Source organism: Hippocampus guttulatus, chromosome 19, assembly GCF_054856545.1.
Source record: "Hippocampus guttulatus isolate MCC_2025c chromosome 19, RoL_Hgut_1.0, whole genome shotgun sequence".
Lineage (NCBI taxonomy): Eukaryota > Metazoa > Chordata > Actinopteri > Syngnathiformes > Syngnathidae > Hippocampus > Hippocampus guttulatus.
Genome location: NC_141279.1, coordinates 7,857,151 through 7,876,748, shown reverse-complemented (window position 1 = coordinate 7,876,748; position 19,598 = coordinate 7,857,151). Strand labels below are relative to the sequence as shown.

At 52.5% G+C, this 19,598-nt stretch overlaps 2 protein-coding genes across 3 annotated transcripts; both read left to right on the top strand.

Annotated features, from left to right (window-relative positions):
* The first annotated feature begins 271 nt into the window (after window positions 1-271).
* On the top strand, window positions 272-6,202 carry st6galnac (ST6 (alpha-N-acetyl-neuraminyl-2,3-beta-galactosyl-1,3)-N-acetylgalactosaminide alpha-2,6-sialyltransferase). 2 transcript variants are annotated; one of them, XM_086138176.1, is made up of 10 exons: window positions 272-715; window positions 1,668-1,859; window positions 2,008-2,325; window positions 2,606-2,783; window positions 2,958-3,123; window positions 3,488-3,662; window positions 3,879-4,017; window positions 4,092-4,195; window positions 4,339-4,422; window positions 4,510-6,202. In XM_086138176.1, exons 3-10 carry the CDS (start codon window positions 2,198-2,200, stop codon window positions 4,778-4,780), a joined length of 1,245 nt encoding a protein of 414 aa, XP_085994302.1. In that variant the 5' UTR covers window positions 272-715; window positions 1,668-1,859; window positions 2,008-2,197; the 3' UTR covers window positions 4,781-6,202. The 2 variants fall into 2 exon arrangements, with proteins under 2 accessions (XP_085994302.1, XP_085994301.1); XM_086138175.1 differs by having other exon boundaries at window positions 2,573-2,783.
* A 1,216-nt stretch (window positions 6,203-7,418) lies between these two features.
* aatkb (apoptosis-associated tyrosine kinase b) lies at window positions 7,419-19,456 on the top strand. The gene is given in 16 exon segments (XM_086138656.1): window positions 7,419-8,288; window positions 9,758-9,885; window positions 11,175-11,337; window positions 12,340-12,419; window positions 12,577-12,630; window positions 12,632-12,643; window positions 12,770-12,888; window positions 12,977-13,064; window positions 13,152-13,288; window positions 13,940-14,024; window positions 14,093-14,214; window positions 14,290-14,439; window positions 14,514-17,751; window positions 17,863-17,986; window positions 18,058-18,261; window positions 18,437-19,456. Coding segments are annotated over 16 exon segments (4,818 nt in total). The 5' UTR covers window positions 7,419-8,203; the 3' UTR covers window positions 18,466-19,456.
* The last annotated feature ends 142 nt before the right edge of the window (window positions 19,457-19,598 follow it).

The following is a 19,598-nucleotide window of genomic DNA, read 5'->3' as shown; positions in this document are numbered from 1 at the left end:
TATCACAAATATTTTTGTATCAACTCATATCTCATGATTTAATTTATTTGCTGTAAATAGTGCTTCACAATTTTACATTTGGGTAAAAAAATTAAAAATCTACTCACAAAGGTGTACTCCATGAGTTACATTTGTATTAGTTATACAGTGTATGACAGCATTGGAAAATGTCCACGAATGTTATCAATGCCAAAAAAAAAAAAAACCCCCAAACAAAAAAAACTATTCAATGATTGCTTATTTCTTCCAGAAATGTATTTGGAATTGTTGTCCATCCGCTTTTTAACCTTTGTTGATTTTGTGAGCAGTCCCTTCTGCCCCTTAGCTCAACCCCTGCTTATCTGAGAACGACACGACAAGCGCCCCCCTCCCCTGATGTTGTCAAGTACTACGAGCGGGCCTGAGGTTGTTGGCTTCAAAACACAAAAAAGTCCCACGGCGGAGAAGCACGTCCGCTGCGCTGCCATTGCCTTCTCTCCCCCTCTCCTTCCGTGCCGGTGCGGGAGAGGCCCCCACCGCCCCCGGGGCTGCTGCCAGCAGCTGTTGCTCTCTCATTGTGGCCCCACCCTACAGGACCAGGAACGCCTCCCCCGCCCCCCTCGAGTAGGCGGTCCTGGCAGCAGCTGAGTGTCGTCGAGTGCCTCCAACTCCTCGAAGCGTCTCCCAAGTCCTCGAAAAGCTTGGCTCGGGGACCACCGAGGACCGGCAGGACCAGGTGAGGCCTTTTCACAACATCCCCCCCCAACCCAACCAAAATCAAGCCCACTCCAACTCTACTAGAATCATGATTTAGAATCGTATGAGTATCCTAATGGCAATCAGTTAGGAATCCTGAAGGAGTTGTGGTTCCAATCACATTCAAAATGTTCATTGTTGAAGTCGCGGGTTAGAATCGTGTTGGATTTGTGCTTGGACTCCCCATTATTATCCGTCTGTCAGAATTTTTAAGAATCATGTTCAAATTGTCGGACACGTGAAAGAATCTTGGTTAGATTCCCAAACATTCTCCGCTTGTCATCGTGGTTTGAATGCGATCGGGCTCATGGATAGAAACATGTTGGAATTGGATTGCAGTGCGAGTTGCAAGGGTGTTGCTTTCATCCTGACAATCCTGCTCAATTTCTCTTTGGGAAGCGGGACAACGTAAGCACCCCCCCCCCCTTTCTCTCGCCCACAAAAGAGAAAAGCTGAGGTAGACCGCACAGGAAGATCACTCACTTGTGTCTACATTTTGGTGCGAGTTCTTCATTGGGTACCATCTTGAGTTTTATTCGCAAGTCTGGGGGGCATTGTTCCCATGTGCAATCCCCTCCCCACATTACTTTATTGTCCACTGAAACAGTGGTGGAGGAAGGGGGACGGGGGTCGTGTCAGTGACAGGCAGGCTGTGTGTCACTTTACGACTCTGACCAGGCCCCGGTGACGCACGCGAGTAAGAAAGTTGACACTTGTAGGAGTTGTTAAAAAAAAATCTGTTGGATCCAGCTTTGAGGTCGTGTTGCGTTCAGGGTTGGAATCCGCTTGGGTTCACTTTACAATCTTTGTTGGATTTGTGTATGAGTCAGGCTGTCATCAATCCGATTGTAATCCTTGTTTTTTTTGTCTGTGGGTGTGTGTGTGTTTGCTCATCGCCACCCCTGCAACCTTTTCTCACGGCCGTTTGCCAGTGTCATTGCCGTGTCTTATTTGCGCTTCGCTGAGCAACAGGAAGTCAAGCTGCCCAAAGAGGAAGATGATAACGGATGCGGGGAGCGACAACACGTGGCTTACTCCGATGTCGCTTTGAAAGGGCGCGTGCGGCCAAACGTGCCTGCAAATAGTCGAGCGTCTGGACTGCGCCGTCGTGTCCAAGCCGGAAGGTAAGCAGAGCTGCGAGTGTTGGCGCAGATTAGCTTTCGCCATCAGATTGTGATGTCATCACTTTTTGAGTTGTGCTCCGATGAGCACAACTCTGCGACCAGTCCACTGTTTTTCTAAACGTCTTTAACTTTTTCTTCTTCTCTCAAGTGAATTCTGCCAGATCCTGAGCATCCTTCATTGCCCCCGCCTGCCCCCATCACACACGCACACACATCACCTGATGCGCCCTCAATGGAGGCGGGGGGGCCAGTGAAGCCCCCAGCAGCGGCAGCTCCTGAGTGAGCGTGGCTCCCCCACTCTCCCCCCCGCTCCAACCGACCCTTCCGCGCCGTCGGGGATGTCGGCGCCGAGGCGGCTGGCGCTGGCAGCCGTCACCGCAGCCTCCGTGCTGTGCGTCTACTTCCTGTCCGGGAACCTGGAGACCTCCCTGGCGCTGTCCTGGGCCCACCTCGGACCACCGTGGAGGTCGGTCACACAAATCAGCATGGAGACGACCCAACGTTGAGATTTAAAGTTTTAATTGTAATAGATCAAAAGATGAAATGCTGAAATAAGTTTGTTGGACAGAATTTAGTCAATTAATTTGGGTGAAATTATTTGAGAAGAGAAAAAAAATAGTTGCGCAACGAAGACTACGGGAGTCTTGATAGCGAAAACTGCTCGGTGGGCGCGTGTAGATTCTCCTCACGATGTCATCGACGTGCGCCACCAGCAAACCGCCTCACAGACATCTGCTCTTCGGCAGCGACCCGCGTCTCCATGGCAACCGGAGCAGCCCCGTCCCCTCGCCGGCGGTCCGTCCCGGGACGACGACTCCGCCGCCGGCCGCTAACGTGACCCGGCATAAAAAAAATTCCGGGAAGCCCACTGAGCCCCCCTTCATCGGGGACGCCTACGCCAGTGAAAATGTCGCGCCGCAAACCGTGAGTGGAGCGCAAAACTCATCGGAATGCTCCTGAATCATTTTAGAATCATGTGGGATTCAAAGTTCGAAGCTGCTTTGGAATCATGTGCCCTGCATTGTTTAAGTGACCTTTGGAACAATGTCGTGAGCACTTGTCCTCCCATCGGCTCAACGCGTGACTCGCTGTGCGCAGGACTGCCCCGACGGCATCGGAAGCCGCGTTGCCAAGTCGGACGTGTCCGAGCTGTTCCTGAAGAACGTTCCGGTGCTGCAGTGGTCCAAACACGCCACAGCCGCCGAATACCGTCGTCTCCGTCTGTACATGGGCGCAAACGGCTGGGGGAGCCTCACCTATCAAAGTCGGTACCCACACGACCATTTCCCATGTCTCAAGCAGCGTTTTGTCAGCTTTCACGAGCACGAGCACATTTTTTTGATGCTCCGAAAACCTCTTGCCGTGCCGGCAAACTCAAATATCGCAAAAGGCAGAAATGGTGATCATAAAACATATCATACATCAGCTTTCGGCAATTCATTTCAGACTTGATTTAGTCTGATGGAAAATATTTCAAGCTCAGCTGTGTTTTATTTTTTTATGGGGGGGGTGGCGACAGTATTAAATCCTCTTCAATCCTTTCTTCGTTTGAATGAAGGGGGGCGGGGGAGAAATGCGATGATTTGCTGCCGCGCACCTGATGATGTGTTTAACATTTTTCCGGACAGCGCTGTCAGACACACTGTCGCTGCTCAACTCGTCCGCCAACGGCGTCGTGTTGGACGACTGGGCTAGTCGCCGCGACCCGTCCCGCTGCACCCGCTGCGCCGTGGTCGGGAACGGCGGCATCCTGAAGGGCTCCAAGATGGGGAAGGAGATTGACCAGCACCACTACGTCTTCAGGTGAGCTCACCTGATGTGAAGTCAGACGTGGAATAAAAAGCTACATTTTACGCTCGTAAAACAAGCTCTTTTAGCCTTGGTCCGAACGTGACATCGAAGTCAAGTCACGTGACTGCAATCCCCGCCTCCGACGACGTCAGGAAGCTTCTTTTGACGATAAACTTCAAAAGCGTGATGACGTGCTTAAGGTTCTGAGTTGACGCTTTGCTGGCCTAGGACGAACGGTGCCATCCTGGCGGGCTTCGAGGAAGACGTGGGGGTGCGCACCACCCACTACACCTTCTCCACCAACACGCTGATGAACTCCATGATGAACTACGCCTCCGCCGGCTACCGAGGGCCGCCTCAGTCTCAGGTGAGCCACACGCTCTGCCGCCCGCTCAAGGAGGACGACGTGCCTTGACGCGGTCAGGTCGCAACCCCGGACAGGAAACGCGTTACGTCTTCCTGCCCGACCACGACCGCGACTACCTGCTGATGAAGGCGGCGGCCCAGCGCACCCTCGTTGAGCAAGGACGGGAGCGAGGCAAAGAGTCAGTACCACCTTTTGGGCATGACGCTCTTGTGCTTGGAATCAGCCACTCGTTGGCTGCTTCCCTTTTGATGCATTCTCAATTCTCCCCCCTCCTCCCCTGCATCGTGATGTCATTATTATCACGTCATGTTTTCCACTCAGTCCGACCACGTACTTTGGGAAGGACGTGACTGCGGCCAAGCTGAAGATGTACCATCCCGACTTCATTCGCTACCTCAGAAACAGGTGAGGGAGCCCCGCCCCCTCCTCCCCTCGATAACCACGGCAACCAACAGCCCTCCCCTGAGTGAGCATGACCATGTGTTCCTTCAGGTTCCTTCCGTCCAAAACCCTGAAAACCAAATATAAGAACATCTACCGGCCGTCTACCGGCGCCGTCATGCTGCTGGCGGCGCTGCACAGCTGCGACCGCGTCAGCGCCTACGGCTTCATGACGCCACAATACAAAAAGTACTCGGACCACTACTACGACAGGAAGTACCACCCGGTAGGATTCTTTGTTAACCACGACTTGATGTTAGAGATGAACCTGTGGCAGCGGCTGCACCGAGCCGGCCTCATCGCACTTTACATGCGCTCGTGAGCACTCCCGGGTTTTCTCCCGGACGCTCTTGAACGCCCGGCAAATACTCGCCGTTGCTCCTCAACATTACCGAACGGCTTTTTCGAAGCCCCTGAATGCATCTCGAAGACTGCTCCTGAATCTTGCTGGACACCCCTCAAGCCGCTCGCTCTTCTTCTGAACGGGCGTCAACGCACCCGACTGAATGCTCCCGAACGTTCCTGAACGCTCAGCCATGCCCTTGAACAACTAAATTCTTCTGAGTATCCATGAACATTTCCAACCACTCCTGAATGCTCTTGAACGCACCTGAGTGAATGAAACATTGTTTCACGCTCTTGAACGCAACCTTAATGAATACTTCTCAGCGGCCCTGAACATTTCGGAACACGCTCAACAATGTCCCCGGATGCCCTTGAAGGTGCCGAATGAATTTTTCTGAGTGCCCCTGAACATTTCTGAACCGCTGCTGAACGTTGCTGTACACTGTTGAACGCGCCTTGGCGAATGCTACAGAGCGCTCCTCAACCTTTTTTGAGCACTCCTGAATCCCTCCTGACGTTGTTGTTTATTTATTCTCTGCACATTTGCACGTCCTCAACCACTCGTTTTGGGCCAGCGGAGAGCTCCTCCCGAAGGAGAGAGGCATGAGTTTCCCCGAGCGAAGCGACTTGGCCAACGTGCTAACCTGAACGACCAGGACGCTGTTCTGGTCGTTTCATTTTGCCCCTGGCCATCTCAAATTCTGCTGTTGGCGGGTTCCTCGTCGATGGAACCGCAAGCAAAAAGCAGCCTGCTGAGCGAGCCCGACGTGTGCTGGGCCGGTCGCCGTAGCAACCAGCAACTGGACTCCCCCGTTGCTAGGGTAGCAGCAGATTGGAACGCTCGCTACAAAATAGCCTCCTGCCTTCCCACAATGAGTCTTCTCCCGTAAAGAAACTTGTTGAACAACTTTTTTTTTGGTTTCTTTCTTTCGTTCTTTCTTCGTGTTCAGACATTTTGGTTTTGAACATGTTTTCTTCTGAGGCATGTCGTTTTCTGTTTACACTTGTTTTTGAAAAACCGGTTTCCTTCTCGACATGTCAAAAGAAACCTGTTAATAAGCCAACTCTTTAATCTTTGAAAACATTTTTTTTTCTTTTGGGACATGGTTTTATGTTATTTTCTTTTAGATATGATTTTCTTGTCTGATATCTTTTTAAACGTATTTGTTTTATGTCTGGAAAAACAAATCTGTTTAGACACCTGCTTTAGTCTTGTTAATTTTAAACCTACATTTCCTTTTTAGTCCTTAAAACATCGATGGCAGTGCAAGTCATGTGACTGACAGATATGAGGAAGCAAACCAAAGTAACCTTTGTTGACTGTGACTGCTGTCGTCTGAGTGACTTATTACATTTTTAAACACTCCTGTTTTGTGTGTAATAAAAGCCGAAAAGCTTATCGACTGTGAAGGGAATGAGTAACCTAAAGCGCAGTACAAATGCTTCTGAATTGAGCATGGGAGGGCCAACATGTGACTAGTTGTCAGAGTAGATGGAACAAAAGAAGTGGAAGTAGTGAATGATAAGACGCAAGCTTGGAAAATCTTTACTCAAAAACCATGCCACGTTTTTAAAGGAGACTTACAGTTTTATAGCAAATAAACGTCACCGGTTCTTGGGGGGGGGGGGGGGGGGGAGTGGGAAATGAAACCACCAAGTCGATTTTAGTCGAGTCTTTTCATGGTCATCATTTTTCTAAGTGATCTGAAAAAGAAATTTATGAAAACGCATCTGAGAATAAAACCGTGGATACAATTCTAGAAAGTACTTCGGGCGAAACACAATCATGTCAAATCCAAAAGGTAAGTGGAGCTGCAGTGTTAACACAGATATGTTTGACACGTCGAGTGACACACCGCGACATGATTTGTATCATTGGGCGGCTTTGTGACAAAATGCTGAAACCAAAATTGGGGCACAGGTCTCAAGTGTAAGAATTCTGCTCAGAGAAGAAAATAATTTCATACAATGTCTTATTCAAAACACTTGCCATGAATCGTTTGTGCGGGCTTTACTAGGCCGCCATCTAGCGGTGACTGCAGCTCAGTGCACCTATGCTGCTGTTTTGCCTCCTTTTACGCTTACAAAATGATTTTTTTTTGCGTGTCTATGATTTCATCCTAGTTTGGGTTTCGTGTGGCGGAGACAGGAAGCCCATAGCATTTTTGACACCGTGGACTATAACTTTGCTGCTCTCAATCGGTCGCCACAAGCAGTGCAGCCTTCAAGTACCTGTCGACGACTTTTCCCATGATGCTTCTGTGCGCTTGCCAGCCGGATGGAGTCCTTCAAATCAAAGTTTGACGAGGACGACTGAAAAGAGGTAGCACACGTCCGTCATGAGCATTTGCCACTGAACCAACAACGTGTTCTCTGACGACACCAAAGAGGAAGTGTGAGTGAGCTGTGTGTGAATGTTGCACAAATGTGTTTAGAGTTAATGAAGAGGTTGAATCAATTATGAATGTGTTTAGTTGCGGAGAGGCAATCGTGTGTGTTTTTGTGGCTTCTGTGCGTGTTTAAGAATGCACATTACTGCATCTGTGTGTGCGCAGGGCCGGCGGTATGGGGTGGGTTGGGGTGGGGGTGGGGTCACAGCTTGGGTAAAAATTGATTGTTGTGATTTTACGGCTCTTTTCACAGGTCTGCAGTGTTCTTTGATCCCTCGATGCTATGCCTTTTATATTCAGAGATTTTTCTTTCACTGTGATCTTTAGTCGGGATGATTTTGCATCATGCAAGATGGCGTCGGCCGCCGGTGACATTTGATCACTGTGATTGGCGGTTAGCGAGCGAGTCGGCGCATATGAGAGAGAAGTTGGCTTTGAGATAACGCACACAAGCAAAGCAATGGAGAGTAGATAGGCATGGTTGAGTGCATGATTTAAAAAGAAAGAAAAAAAAAAGCCGCCTCAGTTACAGAGGGGAAGTACATGGCCGCCCCTCAGTGAAATGTTGGCTCACGCTGGCCTCCCCACTTAAAAATTTCTGACTACGTCCCGATGTGTTTGAGTGTGCCTACGCGTGTGCACGGGGGTGTGTGTATGCATGTGTCTCAGCGCATGCGCATTAATGCCCCCCCAGCATACTCCCTCCCCCTCAGCATTAGCAAGCAAGATGGCGCTCTCGCAAGCAGCACCGCGGACAGCACCAGCAGCCTCCCCTCCTCCTCCCCCTACTCGACACCAACGGGCCAACGAAGCCCACGTCTGATTCCCCCCGCCCCCGCACCCGTCCGCAGCCCCCCCCCCCCCCCACCCTTTTACGAGGAATGTCCTGCTCTCTGGAATCTTCCTGACTCCTTTGAAGCTTTCTTCCTTCCTGGAGATGGACGCGCAAATCCGCAGCTGGCCGGGCTGGGTTCGGAAAGGATGAAGATGAGGATGACGAAAGAGTGAAGATGGAGATGAGGATGAAGATGAGGAAGATGCTGATGATGCTGACGTGTGCCGCGCTTTGGCCCCGTGCCGCCGCAATCGGCACAGGTGAGAAAAACATTCCAGCACTGGGGTTCCATTTCGGATTGTGTGTGTGTGTGTGTGTGTGTGTGTGTGTGTGTGTGTGTGTGTGTGTGTGTGTGCGCGCACGCGTTCATGTGAGCGCCTCCTTGCCGTCGCACTCGCACGTGCGGAGCGGCATCAAGTTAATTAATCATTTGTCATCTTCATTAAGAGCCAATCGTCCATCCGCTGTCTCGGTCTTACGCAATAAAGTGTTGCGGCCCGTTGCCATGGCAACCGCGGCTCCAGATTCTTGCTGAAGGAGCAGAAAAAACGTTGCGATAACGTTTCTAATTTTAGCATCCTGTCAATCGCCCGATGATGACATCGTCGTGTGATGTCGTCATCCCGTCACACGATTGAACATGGTCAGCTTGATAGCGTTGGTCAAGTGAATTTGTTAGCTTACTCAGCAAACCTGGAATGTAACATTTTGATGCTAGCATCACATTGTCAGGCTGTTGTTGCAGCAGCGGAACGCTAAGATCACACTTGAATGTTAACATATCGCTCGCATTTGCTCTCACAAAAAAATGCGTGCATCACATTTTGATGCTCGTTTAGCAGTCGCGTCATATTTCGGGGCTAATGCCACATTTCGCGCGAATATAGCTTTCTAAGCTCACAGAATGCGAGTCAAGAAATGACAGGATGTTGGCACGGATACGTGACTTTACCTTTAAAAATGTGCTGCTGGTTTTAAAATGTCATGTTAGCGGCAAATTAAAATTCGCGATGAAATATGACGTAGGCCCCATAACGTCGGTGGAGAAAAGTCGGCAAAGTTTGTCAATGTGGAAGTGTGTATTGTTGTGCGCACAAATCACATTATAAATGATTGATTATTATGAAGAAATTCATATCGGCGGGCTAAAAATAGACGTTGCTCGCATGCTTGTCCCAGCAAAACACAGCAAAGGGAGGAGTGCACTTGGTCACATGATGACTCGAATAGAATCCTGTAGCTTAGCCACGCCTAGCTTCGTGCGTGTTGCAGTCGGGCCCCCATGAGTGAAGCAGAGTTTGTGCCAGACAAGCAAAGTTGCGACGCTCGGTGAGTAAACACAAAGCGGAAGGCCGGAGGAAGGTTTCCGTGGCAACCGCATCCTCCAACGGATGATCCAAGAACATTCTGCCTCGACTGGAAGACGACAAAAGTGAACCAAGCTCACGAGGGCGAATGCCGTGCCCTCGTTTTGACACCGAGGCGCGCCAGCGCGCGGAAAAGGAAAACGTGCACCACAGCCCGTGCCGTGCCTTCAGACGCACATGTGACATCACACATGCATGCGCAGTTCTTACGTAACACGTCCACACATCGACGCACATCCAACTGGTGCACAAAAACGCACTTGCATACCCCGAGAGCGCTCACACAGACCCCCCCCTCCCCCACACACACACGAGAGCGTCGAGACTGCGTGCGTTGTCCTGATTCCTGTCTCGTCCCGCAGGTGTCGGCGAGTGGGCGGAGCCGTCGTGGGCCTCGGCGGCATTGGCGTGGGTGTCTGGCGTGGTCGGCCTACTGTTGGTCCTGCTGACCTGCCTGTGCTGCAAGAAGACCCGCAGCGCCCGATTCAAGGTCAACTCCACCCCGCACATGCACACACTAACTGGCACTAACCAGCACTAATTAGGTCCGGTTTTTGCTGGTGTGAGTCTGTCCGTTTGTATATCGCCCTGTGTGCGTGTGATTTCCTGTTTGTTTCATGTGTGTACATGCAAGTTCTTGTGTGTGTATGTTTGTGTCCTGTATGTGTGTGTTTGTGTGCTGTGTGTCTCTGTCTGTTAAAATGTGTGTGTGCACGCGCGCTGACCAGATGTGCATTGGCGGGTGTGTTCTGATGGGTGATGTCACCAGTATACTATGTGGACCCCCACCAACCCCCGGCCTCTCCCCCATTTTTCTTCTCCCCCGGGGAGGGGGCGGGGGAGCGAGGCGACCCCGACCTATTTGCTCCTCCTCCTTCCGCCCTTGCGTCCATCGCAGCCTTCCTTACATGCTCTGCTGTCCGCTTCATCTGCTTCATCCTCTCCAGACTCCGACGTTGGACGCCACCAACTCTGCATTTGTGTGTGCGTGTGTGTGTGTGTGTGTGTGTGTGTGTGTGTGAGAGAGAGAGACAGTGTGAATGTGGTCACCCGAGGAAGGTAAGTCACCTCGTCACACGTGAGAACCTTTACTTGGTTTTGATGCTCTTAACGTATGTCTGCTTGTGTTTATCGTCCGTGTGTGTGTGTGTGTGTATGTCACACCATTTGTGATAGTTTCTGAGCAAATGGAATAAATCCATATGCACAATCTTACATGGGCGTGGATGCACGCACACACACACACACACACACACGCACATATACTGTATATATATATATATATATATATATATATATATATATATGCAGTATATATGTCCTCCTCTCATGCACATCCTATTCTCATGCATGCCCTCGTTTGTGTTAATAGTACGAAGAGAGAGAAAGAGCACATGTGCGAAGGGCGAGTGGAGCGTGTGAACGTGTCAGGGTCACAAGAGGAAGAACAAGAAAGGGGAGGAGGAGGAGGAGAAAGGGCTGAGAGAGTGAAGAAGCAGAAGAGGAGGAGGAGGAAAAGGAGATAAATTTATGATGAGGAGGAGAATTTTTTAAAAAAGCATCCAAATGTGTGTGTGTGTGTTTTTGGGGTGTTGTCAGGTCACATTCTTGAGGTCTTGCGGGACCTGGCTGAGTTTTTCCCTGCAACTTCCTGTGCGGCCTCCCAACTCGGGTTTGGCGTTCGATGCTCACGCGGCGGCGGCGGCGGCGGCGGCCGGCGAGATCCCCCAAAACTTGAACCAGTAAAACTTGACATGTGTGTTGTCGTTGTTGTTTCAGGAGTTCCGCAACCTTCCTGATGGCGAGGCGGACCGCACGCATGCCTTCACGCCGGCCTCGCCGGCCAGCCCGGATGTGTATGTCCTGCCCCTCGGTGAGGTGGCACTGCCCCTCGCCAGAAGGGCGGCGCCACCGGCTGAGCTGGAGTACACAGCACATGCAGGTGACATGTTGCACGCACGCAAATGGACAAATGTTCACATGAACACACACACACACACACACACACACACGTTTTCTTCCTCATCTGAAGTTGCAAGTGGGCGCGTCTCCTCGGGAGACCCTCGGGGCGTGAGAGCCGGTCTGATCTTGGCGGTCGCGCCTTTCGCGCAGCTGCTGCCTCGTTCTCACAGGAAAGCAAATGGAACGCACATGCCGCGGTTCCACGGGAAGCACAATTTTGCCTCTGTCGTTGCACGCGTTTCTTCCCGAATCCTACGAGCACACCCCGGTCCTTCTACTCATGTGTCAAAGTTGTTTTCTTCGTACGCCCCGGTCATTCCATACACGGACAACTTAGTACCCGACTTGGCTGGAAGGAATTTCTGAGGCACCTCAGCTCAGGCAGACGCACAAAAAAAAAACACTCACACGGGATAATGGCCGGCCGGTCCTAATAGCAACGCGGATCCATTTGGACGCGAGGATCCGTGCATCCCGTTTATGACTTCCTGGCTCGCAGGCTGGTTGGAGGCGGCAGGCGGCTTAGAGCACCGACACCAGTATTGATTCGGAGCAGTGCGCGCCAACACAACAACAACAACAACAAGAGGGCATCCCTCAAAAAGCAGGGATTCGGGTGGCTGTCAGGTATGAGCAGCGTGGGGAGGGTGACGCCATGTCCAGTATGAACAGTGGCTGGCCTGTGTGGTCTTCTTTTTGTGGGGGGGGGGGGGGGGGGCGAGGGTGAGACCACAAAGGTCCGTTTGTCTGCGCCACCACCCACAGTGAAAGACGGATGGACGGGAACGACTGGGTGAGCCGGAGCAAGTTTCTGGTCAAGGACGCCGACTGCGATGCATTACGGAGTCAGACAGACCGGCGCCACTGGCGGGGGGCTGACCTTGAGAGTTCTGGGATGTTCTTCAGTGGATACATTTGAAACCTGATGTTGTCTGTGTGCCATTTGATTGACTCTCACCTGGACTGCTCTCTCCCCTCGCAGCGCACCACCTGAAATGGTCCAGCCTGAGCCGCTACAGTCTGCTCTACCTGAAAGAGATCGGCTGCGGCTGGTTCGGGAAGGTAAGACCACCCGTCAAGGGGCTCACGTTCAAGTCGTCGTGACTACGGTTGCAAAGTGCCAGTTTGTTGAAAGTAAAAAATAATAAAAATCTTGCAACCCCCCCACGGAACCTCTTTGCAATTCTAGTCATGACGTCTCTCTAATGTTTACAAGCAGATAACATCTTCTTCTCTCCATCCTCGTTTTCCACATTCATCAACATCTGCGTTATCTTCATGACTGGGTATGTCCATCACCCCCCAACCCCCCTCCTGTGCCCCGCACTCCCACCCATTCCAAACTACCTTGTGTCAACCTATGTGTCCGTGTGTCCTCCTGCTGCATCTGTGTCCATGTGTCCATGTGGCAGGTTCTTCTGGGGGAGGTGAATGAAAACCTGAGGACCAATCAGGTGGTGGTCAAGGAGCTGAAGGCCAGCGCCAGCATCAAGGAACAAATGCACTTCCTGGAGGAAGTGCAACCCTACCGGTATTCCTCCGCTCGTCTTTTGACACACTCGATGCTTGCCGCTGAGTGACGTCACTTGCGGCGTGGCGCGTCTCTTCCTGGTCCGCAGGGTGTTGCAGCATTCGGCTCTTCTGCAGTGTCTGGCCCAGTGCACCGACGTCGCACCTTTCCTGCTGGTCATGGAGTTTTGTCCGCTGGTGAGTGGCAGAGTTGTTCTTCTGATGACCACACTGCCCCCCCTAGTGGCCATGGTGGTACGACATGGCGGTGTGTTGCATTACCAGGGCGACGTGAAAGCGTACCTGAGGAGCAGCAAGTGCACGGACGGCGTGGGCGCCCCCGAGCCGCTCATCCTCCAGAGGATGGCTTGCGACATCGCTTCAGGACTCAAGCACCTCCACGCGCATAACTTCACTCACAGGTACCACAACCATCCATCCAGCCATCTCGCCATGCAACATGTAGTTATTTTTGTCTTGCCAATGGCCACTTCCTGTAACAACATCCTGGTGCTGACTGAGTGTTGCTCAAAGACTCCAGCATCAGTGATTTTGTTGCAGGCGGTGGACTCTCGTGCCAGCAGCAGCAGCGCTCTCTGCAGGTCCACTCAAGAATGTCATCACATCAATATCTCCAGGGTGGGCCAGAATTCATGAATCAAACTCGTTTGTGTAGTAATTCGGTAGCTTGACCTCGTTTGGGGACGCACCGGAGTTTAGGGTCATCGCTGTTTTTCTGAGTGTGCTGAATGGATTGTATTTCTATAATATGGGTGGCTCTTTTGAGCCACTAACACCCTTGAGAAAAATTGTTTGCCATTATTGGTAGTGTTCTGGACCTGAAAAGACCAGGATGGGAAAGGTCCGTTAGAACAAATGAAAATCAACTTTGCTTAAGAAGTGAGATTGATAAGTGAATCGAATTTAAGATTTTGGGCGAATATTAATCGAATAGAATGCCAGCATGAGCTTGAAAAGGACAATCAGGTGAGTCCTGAATTCTGGCCTGCCATAAATGCATCCTTTGCCGAGATGTATGATGACTTTAAGTACGCTGCCATCGGAATTTACAGCGACCTGGCTTTGAGGAACTGCCTGCTGACTGCTGACCTCACCGTGAAAGTGGGCGACTACGGCCTGTCCCACACCAAGTACAAGGTAGAATCATCGGACAGTCCAAAGCGGTCATTGGAAGAGGTTTCAAATTCACTCTGCATTCCTGTCAGGACGACTACATGGTCACCGCCGACCAGACGTACGTGCCGCTTCGCTGGATCGCTCCTGAGCTGGTGGACGACGTGCGCGGAAACCTGCTGGTGGCCAAGCAGACGCGGCCGAGTAACATCTGGTGAGTAACTCGGAAAACACTCGGCTTAACGATGAGTTGCGCGTATGTGACGCCGTCCCACCTCTGGACTGTCAGGTCTCTGGGTGTGACCATCTGGGAGTTGCTGGAGCTGGGAAAGCAACCCTACAGCCTTTACTCTGACCGGCAAGTTTTGTCCTACGCTGTGAGGGAGCAGCAGCTGCGACTGGCCAAGCCCGTACTCCGAGTTCCTCTGGCTGAACGCTGGTTCGACACAAACGCTCAAAAGCATGCTGCGGCTCTCTCTTCCCGACTGGTAACGATTGCCGGGTGACTTTCAGGTACGAGGTGATGCAGTTCTGCTGGCTCCCGCCCGATCAGAGGCCCAATGCAGAGGAAGTTCACTTGCTCTTGAGCTATCTGTGCGCTAAGGGTGCCAGTGAGGCCGAGGAGGACTTTGAGAGGCGCTGGAACTCCATGCGCCCCGGCGCCGGACACGGCATCCATCGCGGTCCCGCACCGACGACTCACGAGCAGCCTTCATCCACTTTGTCATCTTTCCCTCTGCTCCAGCAGTTCTCACCTGCTGACGGCTACCACTCAGAGTCCGGGGATGACGTTTTGACCATCACCGAGACCAGCCACGGCCTGAACTTTGAGTACAGGTGGGAGCAGGCCAGGGCGGAAGAGTCCTATAGAGGCCCGGACTCCTCAAGTGCCCTCAGTCACATCAAGCGTCCCGAAGCTGTTTATCCTCCGGCGGGCATTGTGGGAGGCTGCCCCTTGGAGAGTCTGAACCACATCGTTTCTCCACCTTACTACCAGCCAAAACACCTGCATGCTCCAGGCGTCCTTCCCGTCTTCGGTGCCCACAGCCCATCGGTCAACAGCGAATTCTACGTCCGCATCGAAGAACCGGTGGACTGTAACATCGAGCCCGACTACGCCATGTGCTCCTACAGCCCAGACTACCAGAGCAGCGGAAGCTTCCTTACTGGGAGCGCCGACTCGGGAGACTGCATGGTGTGTCCGTCACAAGCTAAGAACCGTGACGCCTACTGGTCAGCCGATATCCACAACGTCGATGTTTACGACTCCAATGACTCGAGTCCCGCCATCTCCCTAACAATGGAGCCCCTCTTAGGTCAGGTGTGTGACAACAGCCCCCTACGCCCCTGGGAGTCAAGTCACTATGTGTCCTACAAAGACCGAGATGGAGGTTACTATTACGAGAACTCCCCGCCTGTGGACTTGGACCGCTATCTGATGGGAGGAGGGCTAGCCACTGAGCATCTTCCAGAAAGTTGGGGGTCCAGGAGCCTTCGCCAGGCATTGGGCGAGCTGGAGAACCCGGCGGGGATACCCAAGTCCCTCAATCGTCAGTCAGAACAGGTCTACAGAGGCTCATACCTGGACTTGGACCCAAGCCACTCCTCCATCATCGGCAAGACTGTGACCGGGGGCTACTACGACATGATGGGCTCCCTGAGGAAAACCATGCCGAGTCACAGCGGGCACGGCTCGGTCAGCATTAACATGGAGACCGAGAGGGCACTCTTCGTGGGGCGCGGCGAGAGCGATTCGGCGGAGGATGAAGAGGAGGACATATTCATCGAGAAGCACACGTGCAACACTTGGCCTTCCAAACATCGCCACAGAAGCGTCGGCCACCGAAGACGAGCGAGTCAGAGTTGCGGACGGGATCCGTATGGGGACGTTCACTACACCATGCCGAGCACGGACATCGAAGACTCCTGGCCGCAGGAGCTTGGCCTGCAATACCACAGCCTGCCAAAGAGCTACCCGGTCGCCTACCCGGAACCGCGCCGGGCTAAAGACAACGGCAGCTGGCGGAGTCGACAACCCCCCGTCGTGTCGCCGGACCGCTGTGACGCTTTGGCCTGCTTGTGCCACCAGAGTGACACCCGCATGGTGCCGAGGGAGTGCTGCTACCCGCATTTTGTTGACCCGCTCACGGGCTCGCTGGCGAGTCACCACTACGGCTACGACCACAACAAAGTCATGGACATCCCGAGCAGGGACGAGCTGATGAACCTCTCACCGGCACCAGGAGGCCCGGTCGTGTCCAAACCCGCCCCGATCGAGCCTGATGGCGGCAAGGAGCCACGTGCGGATCTGCGAACGGAAGAAGCGACAAAGCGAGACATCATCGCGGAACATCCTCTCGTGACCAAGCCCACCATGGAAGAGACGACCCAAAGTCTTCCGCCGCCCGCAGATAACGAGCACGTGACGGCGGTCCTGACGGATCCGCAGTCAGAGACCAGTCAAGCGGGAGACAGTGGTTTGGACCGAGGTGGTTCCAGCGTCAGCCTCACGGACATCCTCGACTGCAGCGACAACGAAGGTGATGACTTCACGGATGACATCACTGATATCACTTCGGGGATCTTTGCCGAGGAGTCCGCTGAGCTGAGCGCTTCCCCCGCCTTCAAGTCGCTTCAGAAGCAGGTAGGAACGCCAGATTCCATCGAGTCCATGGATCTGCTACCCGTCGCCGGGTCTTGTGAGGGCTCCGGCACCACCTTACGCCCTTCCTGCTCCCCCAAAGCCATGGACAGCGGCTATGACACGGAAAATTATGAAAGTCCCGAGTTTGTCCCAAAAGAACCTCATGAATCCAAAGACCAAGATGTGCCTCAGCCAGCGGTCCGCGCGAGCCCGACGGAGGACCGCGGCGTCGGTGCCCTGAAGGACGAAGCGTCTTGCGAAGACCCGCCGCTGAAGTCGTGCGAGCACACCTACTCACCGCTGAGCCAAGAGACGCCGTACAGGGACTCGGCCTACTTCTCCGACTACGAGAATGAGCGGCAGGTGAGGAATGAGCAGGAGGAAGGGCAGCAAACAGAAGATAGTTGTGATGATGAAGAACCACCGACAGACACTGTGAGGGCTCCAGGAAGGCCACAAGGCGAGGATCGTTTGCCAGAACCAAGCGGAACGTACCAAACCGAAGACTGTCCCCATGATGAATCGTCGGATGGTTCAATGGCAGAAGGGGGCCTGGATGAGTGGCCCTCCCAGGAGGAGAACTCGTCCCTCGAAGACTGGGCGGCGGAGGTGGTCGGGGCCATGGAGGAGGCTCTCGATGCCCTGAATGGAGAACAGAAGTCCGCCGCCGGCATGTTAGCGGAGGAGCAAGGAAAAAGGGGGCCGGTTAAGGACAAAGCTTTCGGGCCGGAGGTGCTGCACATCTTACCCAAAGACGAGGTGGCCTTGCAGCACGCCGCCAATTTCAGGAGGTCGTCTTTGTCTTCGCCGCCACCTCAGCCGGCTCCGACAGAAAGCGGCGGCGAGGCGGACAGGGAGGACGGCGACTCGGACGACAGCGACGCGTCGGATGAGGAGCCGCGCACCTTCGGCGTCCAGGAGGAGGAGGAGGAGGAGAGCGAGGATGAGTGCCACCCGGTGCCCATCGTGGTGAGCGACGACAGCCACGCCCACGCGCTGCGAGGCCTCCTCAAGACGCCCGCCGTCCTGTCGCTCCATGAGGAGCTGGAACGCAGGAAGAGGAACGTGTCCTTCTTTGATGATGTTACGATCTATCTCTTTGACCAGGTGAGCAGGAATTAGCAGCAGATTAAAGTCGCTCATTCGAGGGCCTTGAGACTTAATGATGACTTGCATTTGTCATCTGGCGTTCCATAACGTGAAACCTTGTTGTTCCAGGAGAGTCCCACCGAGGAGCTGACTGCACACGGGTTCCCTTTGGCCGTCGAGAGCTCAGCCAGCAAATCCCCCGAGAGGGTCAGCGCGTCTGACGACGCCTCTGACGGGAATATCTCCGAAGAGAGTGAGCGCGGTGCCCTTCCCAAGTGGCGAGTTTTCCCGGAGGACGTTCCTCAGCAAGCCTTCTTCTTTCAGGCGCAGGCTTGGAGTGGGAGGACGACTTCCCCCTGTTGCCGCTGCCGACGTCCTCGGCCGCCTCAGACCCGCCGCCCGCCTGCGTTCCCGGCGGCGAGGGGACCAAGTCGACCACCCGGTTCTCCCGCTTCACCGTGTCGCCCTCCGTCGTGTCCCGCTTTTCCATCACGCACATCTCCGACTCGGATATGGACTCGGCGGGAGGTGAGGAATTGTAAAGCTTCGCGTCTCCCTGCTCCGGCCTGATCGGTTTGAATCAGGTGTGATGGAGGAGGGAGACATCGAAAACCGGCTGGGTATGGGTCGGGGGCTCTCGAGTACCGAACTTGGGGCACCCCTAACCTAAACAAACAAATGTCTGACTGTGTTTGCTCGGCAGGGAGCAGCGAGGACGGCGACAAAGAGTGACTGCCGAACATTCACTCGGTGGGACAATATTTTATCAGGCAACTCGAGGAAAGACCGGAACTCTCCGAGCATCGCGTTGAGACTTTGGTGGAGCTTTTAAACTTAAAAAGTACAAGGTGACCTTTCAGAGACAAATGTAAGACGTGCATGTTGGGAAAACGGCGACAAAAGTTTGAAACGGCTTCAAGGTCATGGCTTGAAAATTGGACATTTATTGATTATTGACTTTTGGGTGTCTTGAAGTTTTGGTTTTTTTTCCCAGCGTGAGAGGCGGTGTTCTTCTGAACGAATCAATTTGTAACATCCGCCGAAGCTGACAAGGAATACCCCCTCCCCGTGTTGGACAGCTGCGCAATAACGCAAACGAGCCGCCGATAATACTGATGATGATCACAATAATAATACGAGTACTGTAGTCCAATTTAGGGGTAGGGTGGGCAAAGTGTGGCCCGCGGGCCTCCTCCCTCCTGTAATCTGGGCCCACCGAGCATTCGCGTGCATCGGTTTCGCTTTGATTTTGGCAGGAGAGGCATGCAGCTGAGAACAGATTGCGGTTTGCAGTGCCTACTTGGCAAAAAAAAAAAAAAAAAAAAATCAATATCGAGCAATAGCCAGACGGCGATTTGTTAATCTTTCTTGGATTGAAATAGACATCGGTCCCCAACCGCTTTTTTTTTTGTTTCAAACACGCCGTTCATTCTTTTGTATTCAGTCATCTGATCACAAAGTTGATCAATTGATTCGTTGTAAATAACAAAAAATAGTGAGCTTTATTATTCGTATTTTTTTTAATTTTTGATCAGTAAGGTGGTTCCTTTGTTTTAAGATCAAAACATGGAGGGGGAAAAAAAAGAAATGTTGGATTTTTAAAATGAACCTTTGCATATTTGACATGTATTTATTTTTCGCGACTCTAATTCGGTCATCGGTTAATGAATTGATTGTAATTATTCAACAAAAAGTGTAAAATAAATATATTCGCAAACACAAATTTTGCAGTATTTTATTAGATCACTGATGAAATAATACTAAATAAATTAATCGGAAGGAAAAAAAATTGTAGGTTCAGTTGTAACTTTTCCTTCCGATTGAAACGTCGCCAAGCCCTTCTGTCGTTTGTTAGCGGCTGGCTC

What these genes read in the sequence shown, in the direction of transcription:
- st6galnac (XM_086138175.1), top strand. Translation starts at nt 2,198, where the DNA reads ATGTCGGCGCCGAGGCGGCTGGCGCTGGCAGCCGTCACCGCAGCCTCC. An exon ending in GGGGAGCCTCACCTATCAAA is followed by an intron (nt 3,124 to 3,487) that starts GTCGGTACCCAC and finishes TTTTCCGGACAG; the next exon opens with CGCTGTCAGACACACTGTCG. An exon ending in GGACGGGAGCGAGGCAAAGA is followed by an intron (nt 4,196 to 4,338) that starts GTCAGTACCACC and finishes TTTTCCACTCAG; the next exon opens with TCCGACCACGTACTTTGGGA.